The 13,892-nt window shown below is 44.9% G+C and overlaps 5 protein-coding genes across 5 annotated transcripts; 2 read left to right on the forward strand and 3 right to left on the reverse strand.

Annotated features, from left to right (window-relative positions):
- Positions 1-133: 133 nt before the first annotated feature.
- PHYSODRAFT_486773 (hypothetical protein) lies at positions 134-657 on the reverse strand (the record flags this gene model as incomplete). Its single annotated transcript, XM_009521095.1, has 3 exons — positions 134-246; positions 296-534; positions 611-657. The coding sequence occupies 3 exons, from the start codon at positions 655-657 to the stop codon at positions 134-136; spliced, it is 399 nt and encodes a 132-aa protein (XP_009519390.1).
- A 598-nt stretch (positions 658-1,255) lies between these two features.
- PHYSODRAFT_479057 (hypothetical protein) lies at positions 1,256-2,794 on the forward strand (the record flags this gene model as incomplete). Its single annotated transcript, XM_009521096.1, has 2 exons — positions 1,256-1,909; positions 2,132-2,794. The coding sequence occupies 2 exons, from the start codon at positions 1,256-1,258 to the stop codon at positions 2,792-2,794; spliced, it is 1,317 nt and encodes a 438-aa protein (XP_009519391.1).
- Positions 2,795-11,167: 8,373 nt separating this feature from the next.
- On the reverse strand, positions 11,168-11,449 carry PHYSODRAFT_481306 (hypothetical protein; the record flags this gene model as incomplete). Its single annotated transcript, XM_009521097.1, has 1 exon — positions 11,168-11,449. One exon carries the CDS (start codon positions 11,447-11,449, stop codon positions 11,168-11,170), a length of 282 nt encoding a protein of 93 aa, XP_009519392.1.
- A 767-nt stretch (positions 11,450-12,216) lies between these two features.
- On the forward strand, positions 12,217-13,155 carry PHYSODRAFT_483915 (hypothetical protein; the record flags this gene model as incomplete). The annotated part of the gene is made up of 2 exons (XM_009521098.1): positions 12,217-12,545; positions 12,603-13,155. 2 exons carry the CDS (start codon positions 12,217-12,219, stop codon positions 13,153-13,155), a joined length of 882 nt encoding a protein of 293 aa, XP_009519393.1.
- Positions 13,156-13,237: 82 nt separating this feature from the next.
- PHYSODRAFT_463581 (hypothetical protein) lies at positions 13,238-13,870 on the reverse strand (the record flags this gene model as incomplete). The annotated part of the gene is made up of 1 exon (XM_009521099.1): positions 13,238-13,870. A coding segment is annotated over one exon (633 nt), but the record flags the coding sequence as incomplete, so codon positions are not given.
- Between the last annotated feature and the right edge of the window lie 22 nt (positions 13,871-13,892).

The following is a 13,892-nucleotide window of genomic DNA, read 5'->3' on the forward strand; positions in this document are numbered from 1 at the left end:
TCTACGAGGGAATTCAGCCTGCTGAGTTCTACGACAAGCTCGAGAACGTGCTCGCAACCCAGAAGTCTGCCTTCAAGGTCAACATCGCTCTTGGATACAAGCTTGTCAGCAGAACTGATGACAGCGAGACTCGCTACTTCCACCCGAATATTAGCAACACGTCTGTATTTAGCACTCCTGTAGCTATCAACAGCAAGGCTAATATTCGTAAGAAGGTGATCTCGGAGATTCGCTCCATGGAGTTGGCTGACAAGCTCAACTACCCCAGCTCCGGGTACATGGTGAAGGGGATTACTGGCTTCAAAATCTATATCTACCAACGCGACCATGCTCTGGGTGATAGCGAGGCTGTCATTCCTAAGGCGATTCGTAATAACAAGCACGTCATCAACTTCCCCAAGACGAACAACGAGTGTGTCTTCCACTGCATTGCTTATCACAAGCAGGAGGGAGCCAAGAAGGATCCTCGCAGAATCCAGGCTCTGGTGAAACAAGCCTTCAAGCAGTACTGTTCGTACAAGGAGATCACCTACACTCTGGGTCTGTTCCGCAATTTCAAGCTATCGACATTCTCCAATTCGATGAGCTTAAGGAGTGCTTCAAGCTGAACATCAACGTCTTCAACATGGATGTTGAGACGGGCAAGGTTGAATGCATTCGCTGCTCGGACAAGGACTATGATTCGATCAACATCCTGTCGCACGAGAATCACGCTCTCTACATCACGAACGTTGGTATGCTCCAGCAGAAGTACCAATGCTCTATGTGTGAGATGGTGTTTGTTAGCTCTGATAAGCTACGCAACCACACTAAGAACCAATGCGAACTCGTGAACATCGAATCGTTCCCAGCTTAGCCAACCATCTACCAACCCGCTTCGAACAGCATTCGTTCCATGCTGACTAAGTACTCCATCAAGGATGCTGATCATTACATCGATCACTTCATTGTCTATGATTTTGAGGCTATCCTCAAGCCTACGGGTGTCAAAAACGGAGAGAATACTATCTTCACAAACGAACACATTCCTGTGTCTGTTTCCGTGGCCGACAGCTTGACTGAGGAGGTGCGATGCTTTGTCAGCGATGAGCCGAAGGAGTTGCTCAAGGATATGTTCCAGTACATCAAGGAAGTTGCGGCTAAGATTCAGCAGTACAACGTCTCGAAGTACGAGTCTTTGCTCCGCAAAATCATCAACGTCCATGGTTTGACTGACGCTGAGGTTCCTGGTCTAGACTTGGGTAAGACGTACAAGATGGATGATGTCAATGCTTGGATTCAGAACGGGGAGTTTGCTTGTTTCTTCGATTTCCACAGCAAGCTCACGTTCGGTAAGAAGCGTTCGGATTATGGCAAGCTGAAGCAGTGCATTGGTCAGGTACCAGTATTCGGATTCAACTCTGGACGCTACGACATCAACCTCATCAAGGCGGACCTGTTTGCAGTCATCGGTACCGACAACATCACATCAGTCATCAAGAATCCTAGCTACATGTGCATCGCCACGTCAGACATAAAAATGCTTGACATTAGCAACTATGTTCCGGCAGGCACCAGCTATGCAAAGTACTTGTCGACATATCTCGGTGAGTGCAAGTGTGATGACAAGATTCGATGCGTCTGTGGCCTAGGAAAAGGCATCTTCCCGTACGAGTACATTACTTCATTTGACGTACTCAGTCAGACGGAAGTCCCTCCTCAGTCGGCGTTCGACAGTGCTCTTCGTAGCACTAGCATCAGCGATGAGGACTATGTGCGGGTACAGTTCGTCTGGGAACACTATGGCATGAAGTCAATCAAGGATCTACTCATTTGGTACAACAACCTCGATGTAGTACCCTTCATCAAGGCCATCAAAGCCCAGCGAGAACTATTCAAACGTTTCGAACTTGATATGTTCACTGATGGTGTGTCGCTACCTGGTCTCTCTGAGAAAGCCATGTATCAGACGAGCTTCAACAACCTCCAGCAACCCAGTAAGGAGCCTGCTGAAGCGTTTGACTTTCCCGCTAGTCGCTTAAGTGGATATAAGACCCAGGATGCTGATGCCGATCGTGAATTCAATATGACGCTAGAACACCTCAACGACTTGCTAGAGCGACAAAAATACCTGTGTGGGCTATGCTACAAGCAACTCACAACTGATACTGCCTCGGCTGACCGAATCAATAACAAGCTCGGACACATCGATGGTAATATCTTGATCAGCTGTGTGGGATGCAACGTTGCTCGCAAGAACATGCCGCTAAAGGGCTTCCGCCACAAGAAGCTACTTGAATTCAACTCAGACAGGTTGGTGTACAGTATCGATAGAAAGGAGAAGGACATCTACACCAAGATGAAGGCGAACATTGCTGGTGGTCCTTCTATCATCTTGAACAGATACGCGAAACGCAACGAGACCAAGATTCGAGGGGGTAGGATCTGCAAAAAGATCATCGGCTACGATGCTAATGCTCTGTATTTGTGGGCTCTTGGTAATGAGATGCCATGTGGACGGTTGACTACCATCGAAGCATACACAGGGATCGTCGATGATATTGTAAATGACAAGATCTTTGGCTTCCTCGAGTGTGATATCCTTACACCAGAGCACCTCAAACCCTACTTCAGTGAAATGACCCCAATTTTCAAGAACACCCTTATCGACTGCAGCGATCGGAGTGTCATCGGTCAGCACATGTTCGAGTACAACGAGGAGCGCAAGCAAAGCCGAGCAAAGCCGGCTCGCAAACTCATCGGGAGCTACTTTGGTGAGAAGATCCTCATTTATGCACCGCTACTCAAATGGTAGATTTCTCATGGTATGGAGATCACCAAGACTGACAGCTTCATCAAGGCTAGCTCTCACAAGGCATTTGCACCATTCATGGAAGCCGTATCGAGTGCGCGACGAGAGGGTGATGAAAATGTTAAATCCATCTGTAAGATCATTATTGAGAAGGTATCTGACTCTGATATGGATGATTTAGTCCAAGAGTTGAAAAAAATCATTACGAACCCTAAATCATTTGATGCGCTCATTATCGATAGATTCATGAATGAATCGACAACCAATCCTAAGATTCATTTGGTTCTAGACTTGTTGACTAAGCTGAAAACGCTTTGTGAGGGTAGCAATAATAAGGCTATGATTGCTGAGATGATGAAACTGGTTGGTAATAGTGCGTTTGGTCGATCTGGCATGGACATGAGCAAGCTCAAGGAGGTCAGGTATGAGTCGGACGATAAGGCAATCAAGGCCAAGATTGAGCACTTCACCTTCCATGGAATGGAAGAGCTGAATAATTCATGTGAATTCACTATGAAGAAGCGAAAGCTCAACAATAAGAACCCAATTCATCTATCGATTGCAATCTATCAGCTCGCTAAGCTCCGTATGCTGCAATTCTACTATGATTGCATTGACTTCTACTTCGACCGTTCGGAATTCCAGTACCAAGAAATGGACACAGACTCGGCTTATATTGCGTTCAGCTGTGAGAAGCCATTCGTTGAGTGTATCAAGCCCGAGCTTCGTGAGCATTTTCAGCAGCATAAGTACGAGTGGTTCCCACGTGATTATAGCGAAGAGATGGCTCAGTTTGAACGCCGAACGCCAGGTTTGTTCAAGGATGAGTGGTCTGGCGATGCTATGGTATCATTGTCCTCTAAGAACTACATTTGCTACCTACCAGACGAATCTTACAAGGTCACGGTTTCAGCGAAGGGAGTCCAGCAGAGTGGTGGCCGCAATGGCGACGTCCTCAACCCAGATGGCTTTGAATCAGTTGTTCGCGATCGCATCACGCTACAGGGCACCAACAAGGGGTTTAGACTCAGTAAGGAGAGTAAGTCAATCATTACGTACACCCAGACTAAAACAGCTCTAAACTACTATTATGACAAGCGTCGTGTACTTGCGGATGGTATCACCACCGAACCGCTCGACATATAAGCAACTACCTGGCAGGGGATTTTTTTGTTTTAAAACCATATAGAGCGATGGATCAGCTGTTGTCCAAATTATACTATGACCCCAAAACGGGCTATGTGGGTGCCCAAGCCTTATACCAGAAGGCTAAAGAACTGGAGCCGAAGATTACGATGAGAATCGTCAAGGAATGGTACTCAAACCAGAGCGATATTCAGCGATTTCAGGAGCAGAAGAAGCGATACGATGGGTTCAAAATCGCATCGACTAACCCCAATTCGTGGCAGATGGACTTGGCGTTTTGGGAGAAAAGACCAATCTTGACTGCGATCAACATCAACTCTCGCCTAGGCTACGCAAAACTACTAACCAACAAAACTGGCCCGACCGCACTAGCAGCAATTAGGGTTTTTGTCCGCCTCCATAAGGTTGACATTCTCACAACCGATAATGGTTCAGAATTCATGAACCAACAGGCTCAGAAATTATTCAAAACTAAGAAAACTGACCATTTCAACAATGAGCCTGGTGATCACGCCAAAATGGGTAAAATTGAACGCTTCAATAGAACTCTGAAGCAGCGCCTTGTCAAAATCGAACCAAAGCGACTAACCCAGAAGCTCATAGCTGCTGTTATTGAGAACTACAATAGCACGACCCATCGGACGATTGGTATGACCCCCAACGAAGCTAAAGGTAAGGTAATTGAATCTGAACTAGGCTGAAGCCGAGAGTATTGAAAACGAGTTCGAGGTCGGTGAAAAGGTTTTGTATCGACTAAAAAAGAAAACATTTGATAAAGAAGCAGCACCTAAGGCTGTGTATTCGGTGGTAGGTATTGATGGCTACTGCATCCAAATCAAGTCGAAAAACGGACACACTCTTTACAAGGGGTCAAAACGATCTAAAAATTGTTAAAGCAGAAACATCTGAAGCTACTATCAACAGAGGTGATATTTTAGAGGTGGAGAAGATCTTAGACCACAAAAAGATGCAAACCGGCAAGTACAAGTATCTCGTTCAGTGGGTCGGTAATGAACTTGACTCCTGGGAGCCACAAGATAATCTTAGATTAGTCAATAAGAACAAGAGATCAACCTTAGAGTATGAGTACTGGAAGTCGATAAAAAATGAGTCGAACTAGCTTCGAAATAAGTTTAATAGAGCAATCCTCTGTAACCGTTGACTCATCTATATCTATCAATTTATTTTCCAAAAATAATGCTTAAAAATATATGACTTCATATATAGAATGTGTTGCAACTGCGTAGAGAATCAACGTGAGCTTGTACAGCTCCGAAGAAAGCTGTGGATAATTCAAGAGGTTAGTCGAATCAAAAATGAACTCAGACATTTAGACCCAGTAGCCAATTTCCGGGAAACCGTGTGCAATCTACAGTACCGCGACCAGTTAGAAACGATATTTGGTGTGCCGTTTCATTGCATCAAGGATCGATACATCAATCTTCTCAATGAGCGAAACCGTATCTGTCATACGTATCAACCATTTAGGCATGACTCCGTTATGCCAAGCTATTGGTGAGTATGTGTTTAATCGATGCTAATATTTTTTTATGACTACCATGATATAGTTAGACAATGTTTCCCAACTTTACATCCCTCGCTCAACGAGAGCAAAAGCGGCAGGAGCTACTCGAACGAGCTGAGCGCCGAGTTCGTCAAGCCAAGTCCAAGCGCCTTATGTACGAAGGTGCATCATGGGCTAGCGATATCGCGAATGGTATCACTTCTGTTCCAAAGAAATCAACACAATCCGCTCAGTCTGATATTTCGGTTGGCCCTGACGAGGCTACGCCGGAAGAGTTAAAAAAAGTCTGAATATTGAAAACTCCCAAAAAACCCTGAGTCCTCAACAATGGTAGATGCTGAAGGTAATGCAACACCTGAAATGAACGATGCATCGACTACTGCAAAGCCTCAGTCCGTTGATGCTTCCAGTACTGCTAAGCCCAAAACCAGTGATGGTTGGGTCCACGTGAGCCCCGATATGACTGATGTTGGAGTTGATAATAGTGCAAGAATGACAGATGCTGGTGTTGGCCCTGATAGTCCACTGCCGCAATAGCCCGTCGAAGAAGATTTGTTCGACGAAGGCAATGCTGAGATGAAAAATCAAACAAAGTCAAAGGAAGCGGTCGCTAAAATCTTCGAGGTTTACCCCATCCTTGCAGAACTAAATATTCACCCTATTGCTTCCAACGGCCGGCAGCTTACTAAGTATTATATTGGGATGGATGCTAAGGTGTACAGTATTAAACTGAGAAAATATGTACTAGTTCCGAGCATTGATTGGTCTGAGACGTATGACCATATTGGTGAGGTATTAATTAATGATGTCAGATTCCTCGCATACGTCAATGAGAAGGAGCGACGTAATGAGATGGGTAAAGAGGACAAAAATAGCCCATACCAGGTTTGCAATATATTGGCTCAAAAAGAAAAAGAATCAATGCCTCAGAAGGAGATTATTCAAACCGCTCTATGCAGAGACTTGACGACAGTTTTGTGTTCGATACTGGAACATCCACAAGATCCGATCAAATGGACAGCAAGCTTAAATTATTTTTTGGACAATTAGCAAAAATAGGGAAGTCCTTGAATCTAACGGATTGATAAAGAAGATTGTACCAATTCTTAATGGTTCCGCAAAATCTTCTCCTATTGACAAAGATGGCTATGTTTGGATCAATGGCAATAGCATTAGCGTTTACGGGAAAGATAGCGATCGTGTGAAGCAAGCAATCACTCAGAAAGTGAACTGGATAATGACATTCCAATCTTTTATTAATATGACTAAAGCCAGGGGCCTCGAGTTAGAACTAGTTGAGAGCAATGAAACCAAACACATAAATGATTTTACCCCAGCTAATGGTGAAGCTCAGCATGGGTTAATGAGTGGTATTGATGAAGACATGGACCCAAGCCTATCAAACGCTGATAACGAAGCCAAGAATATCTTAACTGATTACTACAGCCAGTTGCACGCTAATAGTATTGATATTCCATTTCGGCTACAACCAATCGTGAAAATCAACGGTGTTGTTAAGTCCCATCCATCATACTACTTTGGGCAGCCATCGGGGTCTAGACCCCTAAATATTTTAAATCGTGAAAACAAAGCACATAAGCAGGTGAGTGGTGTAGCTTGGAAGGGGCTAATGAAGAATATCATGTGGATGGATACCTTTTCGTCCCTACTCAACGGGGTTGAGGACTTGGACCGCTATCTTAATGAGGTTGAATACCCCTTCCCATCGAGCGATGAAGAAGCAGCTAAGATACTTGAAGAAAAGGAGCTTGATAAGAAAAGGCGTAAAAACCTGGATGCAAATCTTGAAATATTGAATGAGGCTATTCTAAAGTCTGTACACGATATTAGACAGCATAGCGTTGAAGAGTATGAATACGATGACGGCTTGCAAAAGCTTCATGATGGGTCAGAAGCAGCTTTTCAGACATACGGTGAGGCTCAGAAACGCTATGAAGAAGCAAAAGAGGCTGGTAGAGGGAATAACTCAAAAGCAGCGAGATCGGTGTTGAAGGCAGCTACATCAGCTATGAAGGCGACAAAATCGATATATCAAACGAAGGCTAAGCGATACGCCGAGGCAAGCGAGTGGCGTTAAACGAAAGCTTCAAGGTCGAGGATTGCGCGGTGCAGGTGTTGCCCCGCTGGAAGGTGTAGTTAGTTCGCCGAGGCCGTACCTACAATCTCAATGAGATCCAAGGATTAGCAACGCCGTCAGCCTACTCATACAAGCAGATCGGAAGCAAGTATATTCGTATCCCCGACCTTGATGCTAAAAAGCTCGTGATCGTTCAGCCGAATCGGCGTAAATGTGGTCCTAAGTGGGAAATCAGTGATAGCCTCCAAGCCATGATCAAGGCACTTGTCTATAAGAACCGTATCGATCAATCCGCTTACGATAAGCTTAGCGTTGAAGATAAGAAACTGTTCAAGGAGGTTCTATTGATTACTCATCTCCAATACAGCTTCCACAATAAGTTAGAGGATCCTCTAGATACGCTTAGGGCTGAATACGATAAGCTAAAAGGAGAGCTACAACTCGGAAATGACAACCCCAGTATCATCAAGCAGCTCAAGTCTCTCACGGTGGATATGTACAGCAATCGACTGATTGATGATAAAGAGTTCAAAGATATTATCACCCGTTTATTATAAAACCATGTTCTTCTTCAACTCGCGCATTATATCCAGTTCCGGAGGCAGCTATGGTGACAATAGTGACCTCAACGTTGCTGAGTTGAAAGCTATCATGAAGAACCTCATCATTCATGATCGTCCCCAGAAGACCCAAGCCGCTGTGTGGGCTACTGACCTCGACAAGTCGACCAAGAAGGTGGAGGCATCTACCCAAACTGAAGGCGGCCGAGTCTGGGCTTACCAGCCAAAAAAAAGTCAAAGTCTGTGAAGACATTTGCTCTATAGAGCAGAGCGGATATACTTAGATGTCTACGTCTGTTTTCTTCTCTCGATAGAGTCTGATTTTTTTTATCTCCGATATCGATAGCCATGACAGCATTTTTGCCACTATGCACGTTGTAGATTGGGATATAAGCATTATTCCCTATCGAAACCACTCCAGCGTGCATCGTTATTGAACCGATGACTTGGCCAGTTTCAGGGTTAGTCAGGTTCTTTTTGATCGTTTTACTTGGTCCGCAGCCCATGATACTCTATTACAACGATTTACTCAAGATCTGCTCTATATTTGTCGGTGCGAAATTATCCCTGAGCCAATACCATATATAACCTCTCGTGGAATTCGACAATTCGATCACATTGTAGTTGATCAGTATCAACGACATTAGCGTTAGTAGTCTGAGGGCAAGCGGTCTTCGCCACGAACTGGGTTTGACAGATACCATTCTATATTTACTCCGACATAATCGCTCTCAACTCATTGAGTTCAGCTTTGAGATTATTGATTTGGCCTTGCTGTTCTTGGATAGATTTACTAATATTTAGAATTTTTAGATATAACAGCTAACGCGTTAAGCACTCCGCCTGAAAAGTATAATCGCAAGATTGAAATTCAAAGGAATTGACGGGAGACCGAGGTTAAACTGGCGAGATCGATTCCCCATGGATTCACTGGAAACCCATCCGGATTAAGCTCATCGTTTGCTCCGATATCTACTGCTTCTGGTATGACCTTATACAGCTCCTGCGCGATATAGCCAACATGGACAGTCTGCTCTTGAACCATTCTGAATTTTCTAGGTCTCATTCTCATAAGGCTTGCCAAACCATAGGGACAGTCTACAATGTCCGCCTTCAACCTCTCATCGCTTGCATTGGTATAGCTTCCTCCACGCACCGGGACATAGGCTGTCCACGCGTAATTAGCATCGCATTTTCCCAACCTGATAGCTCCTACGGTTGAATCAGTACCAATCGCTGGATAGTCAGTCTGAGACCAATTGAATCGATACCTAGCAAATCCATCGCCGCCTCCCTTTACGTGCATGAAATTATTCGCCCATACCTCTCCGCCTGAGTGAATGGTTGCTTCTGGCGACCACGTACTCATACCAACTCCCAGTCTTCCTGAGCTGTTTAGATAAGCTTGAGTTGTGTTTCCAACCATGAACCTTAGCGGGTCGCTCGTAGTGGTGCCTAGAGCTACACCACTACTTTTTCCCGCGACATCGTTGTATACCTGAATTTCAAATTCGATTGGAGTAGTAGCATCCTCGGCTATACGCATTGCGCGTTGCCAAGTAAATTCGTGCTCGAAACTATATCTATTTTTGCAGTACTGGTAGCTGATCCAAAGCGAATGTATCCTGCTTGAGTGATTCTCATACGTTCAGTCATTGGTGATAATGCATTAGCTCCTGACCGTGTACTGATTGCAAAATCAGCCATTGAATATTGAAGACTCGTAGCGGTTCTAGTACAATATAGATTAACGCTAGGGGTGTACGTTGTCATATCACTAGTACCTTCAATCGTGAACGATAATCCGGCCTGAGCGCCAACCGTATTGCTTTGATTACGAATCATGAGATAAAAATCAGAGGCACGCGTTGTTGATGTAAATGATGTCCCGGCCGCAATCTGACATTGGGTAGAAGTAGTGGATATCAGATTGGTTGACGTTAGAGATGAGATACCTGATGAGATGCTACTATTAGAGTCTAGTACAAGAGCCTTTGATGCTTATGCAGATCCTGCTCCGGTGGTAAGATCTAGATAGTTCAGCTCAACGGTAGATGCTGTGCATCCAGCAAGCTTGTTCAGCTCCGCACCTGTAGCATTGAGAGTATCTCCCCTGAGTTGAAGCGTAGTAGGATTGATATTCAAGGTCGTTGCATTCATAGTTTGAGTACCTGACTTACTAATCGTATCACATGTGATCGTAGGCGATGATATTGAAGTCGAAGCTATAAAGTTTCGTGATATGGTTAGATCGCGAATGCCTGAGTAATCTTTCGTACTATTGAGAACCACAACGCTACTGGCTGAAGCGCCCCCTTCGATAACATTGAGAAAGTAAGCATGATTGAAATTTATCCAAGAACTGACTCCATCCCAAAATTTCAGATTTGGAATGAATAAACCGGTTCCACCAGCGCTAAGTGTTAGATTGCTAAGTGTACCTAGACTAGTAATATTAGGCTGAGCAGCGGTTTGTAGCGTTCCTGTTATCGACGTCGCTGTGAGCGAGCTCAGGGTTCCTAGGCTAGTACTGTTGGGCTGAGCAGCTGTTGTTAGCGTACCCGATACATTACCCGAGCAATTTACAGCGGTTAGAGTACCTAACGATGTTATATTAGGCTGAGCAGCAGTCTGTAGCGTACCAGTAATGTTAGTTGCAGTTAGCGAGCTAAGACCTGTAATGGATCGACTTGCACCAGTAAAGGTTAAACTGCCTCCGATAGTCAATCCAGTAAGCGTACCTAAGCTGGTGATATTTGGTTGAGCAGCCGTCGCTAGCGTTCCATTGATGTTTCCACTCACGGTGAGCGACGAGAGTGTCCCTACACTAGTTACGTTGGTCTGAGCAGCAGTTGCCAATGTACCAGATATGTTTCCACTCACGGTGAGGGACGATAGCGTGCCTAAGCTAGTAATATTAGGCTGAGCCGCTGTCTGCAGCGTGCCAGTAATCGACGTTGCCTTCCAACTACTAATAGTAGCAATTTCACCTGATGCACCAAGTACCAGAGCTTTGTTGATAGCGGCAGTACCTGGAGTAATATCAGCTACATACGTTGGTACGCCTGAAACGGAAGCACCATTAACAGTAGGCTACTACAGCGTAGTGCTCCAAGACCGCTGATGTTCCCACCACTTCCAGGGACAAGCGCTACACCAGGTGATGCTACGCCTTGAGAGACACCAGTAATGTACGTCAAGCGATAGTCATACTTATTCAGATAAAGAGTCTGAGCATAGTCATGCGTTAGAAACCCGCTGGCATCCAATTGGAGAAAGTAAATCGGCGATGTGAATATCGGGCTAGGATAAGAAAAACCTGAACTCATCTTTGTTTGATCCTATATAGTTTAGACGATAATCATGAGTGGTATTCCAGATTTCGGAGCTTCAATCCCTAAAAAATTCAAAAGCGCCTCTATGGGTGATATTCCAGCACTTGACATCAAAGCGCTGTTTAGAATGGTGGTTCTGGGGCCATCGTTCTCAGGGAAGAACAAATTATGTATGTTCATCCTCAAGCATTCTCCTCACGTATTTGCTCATCTAACGATCATCGCTCGTAATCCTCACCAGGAGTTACACCAGGAGTTATATTCGTGATAAGCTTGATGGCTTTATCACATTCACCGACCCTGACTCGCCTCCGAGTGTTGAACGGGTACGTCATACACCAATTAATTCCAATAAGCCTGAGCTCGTCATCATCGATGACTACAGCAACGATAAGCTTCTTCAGAAGAATTTGTTCTCACATTACTTCACTAGAGGGCGCCACTTCAAGCTATCAACCATCTTCTTAAGCCACAGCTACTTCGCAACGGACAAGATGATCAGATTGAACTCAGAGTACGTAGCGATCCTGAAAGCTAATTCTAAGCGAGACCTCCAGATGGTTGTGAAAGATTTTAATATCAAGGGAGTAGATGAGCGTTCAATCGTCTATTATCACAACAAATCCACGGAGCGAAAGGGCCAAATGCTCTTCATTGATTCGGTCAAGGGTCAGATCAGGTATAACTTCGATAGACCGATTCGTATCGAGGACTAATTCCAATTTATCAAACAAAAATATGCCTACAAACATATAATCAATATGTCCAGCTTTATCAAACTCGACAGCACCAATCTGGTACAAGATGGAACCAATTCAACCTGGAAATACTCCTTTCCCGGATCGGCGGCTGACTTCCGCGATGTAGTATGTGCCATTCAATCGATTTCGATTTGCATTGAATCAATGTTATACTCGATGTATGACAGCGAGTATAACATTGATTCAATGCAATTTCAGAACACAACGTTCAAAATTGAAGTACCTACCGCTGCAACTACATCCACAATCAGTGTATCCCTCCCTGATAGTATTTATTCGTATGACGATATCAACCGAAGCATTCAGACTGCTCTTGTCAATGCTGGGGCGTATCTAATCGATCCGTCGGGGGATAACGTATTCTATATCAAAATGAGTGCTAACAGTGTCTATTACGCTTGTCAGCTTGATTTCTCGCCTACGCCTACAACTCTACCAACTACCGGTGGAACATGGACCAGACCTACCTCCGGTTTATACTCCTCTGGTGGTACTGGATTGCCGACTACTACCCGCGTTCCTCGACTGATCATCGATAATGCTGAATTCGGTAAAGTTGTTGGTCTCACAGCGGGTACATACCCCTCCACATCAGCTACTGTTGCAAGTGCTCAGCTATCGAACATCATTCCTCAGATTCACCCGACTAGTTCCTACATCGTTCGTTGCGATCTGATCAAAAACGAATACGTGGCTTCTGGTGATATTGTCAGTGCTTTTGATAGAGGTGATGCCGCTATTGGAAAGGTCATTTCATACAAACCGAGCCAGTATGCGTGGATGAACTGTCATAATGGCGCTCGAGCTAGTATTACACTCAGTATCTATAAACAAAATGATAAAAAAGTGATTTTCAGAGATACGTCGGTATCCATCATGCTTCTGATTCGTCCAAAAAAAGACATCCAGAGTATTTTTTTTAGGGCGGCTACAACGTAAACGAACCACCAGTCTTACGACGTGCCCTGAGCGCAGCCATCTTAGCCTTCATCTCTGGCGAACCCTTCGCTGGACGTTTCTTTGCTACGCCTACACCATAGCGGCGACGAACCTCCTTTCGCACAGATCTGATTAGATCCTCATGTTCCGGCTTGGTAGCTTTTGATAGTACGAACTTCTCACCAGCATCGATCGCGTCGGTGATGACCCCCTTGCGCTTCGTGTATGCAAGAGCATTCTTTGCAGCCTTCTTTACGTCAGCCATTGATACGCGACCTCCTTCCTTGTCGCTATCGGAATCATAAATACCAATGCCGGTTAGGGACTTGATTGCAGCTCTGGCTGGAACAGCAGCCGTTGGCTGACCAGCATAAGTAGCTAAAGCAGGAACCGCCGCATCAACGGCTCTGGATAGTAGACCTGAATCCTTAGCAAATTTGTATGCAGACTTGATCCCTCCCCATACTTTGGACCAGATAGAGCCTCCTTGAGCCTTTTGGTAGCCCTTCTTCACTTCGTGCTTGGTAATGTCGAGTCTGACACCGCGTCCAGCTTTACGAGCCTTGAGCGCCTTTTCAAACGAAGCAGGGTGGAGATGGATGACTGAACCACTACCCTTTAGTTCGCTTGAGGTGAGGCTGAGCTTACCTGTCTTGAAAGCTTTGGTAAGCTTCCGCGCAGGAATATCACTAGAGATTGTTAATTCTCGATACATGATTACTATATACGTTGAATTA

The sequence above is a fragment of the Phytophthora sojae genome (assembly GCF_000149755.1).
Source record: "Phytophthora sojae unplaced genomic scaffold PHYSOscaffold_2, whole genome shotgun sequence".
NCBI lineage: Eukaryota > Oomycota > Peronosporomycetes > Peronosporales > Peronosporaceae > Phytophthora > Phytophthora sojae.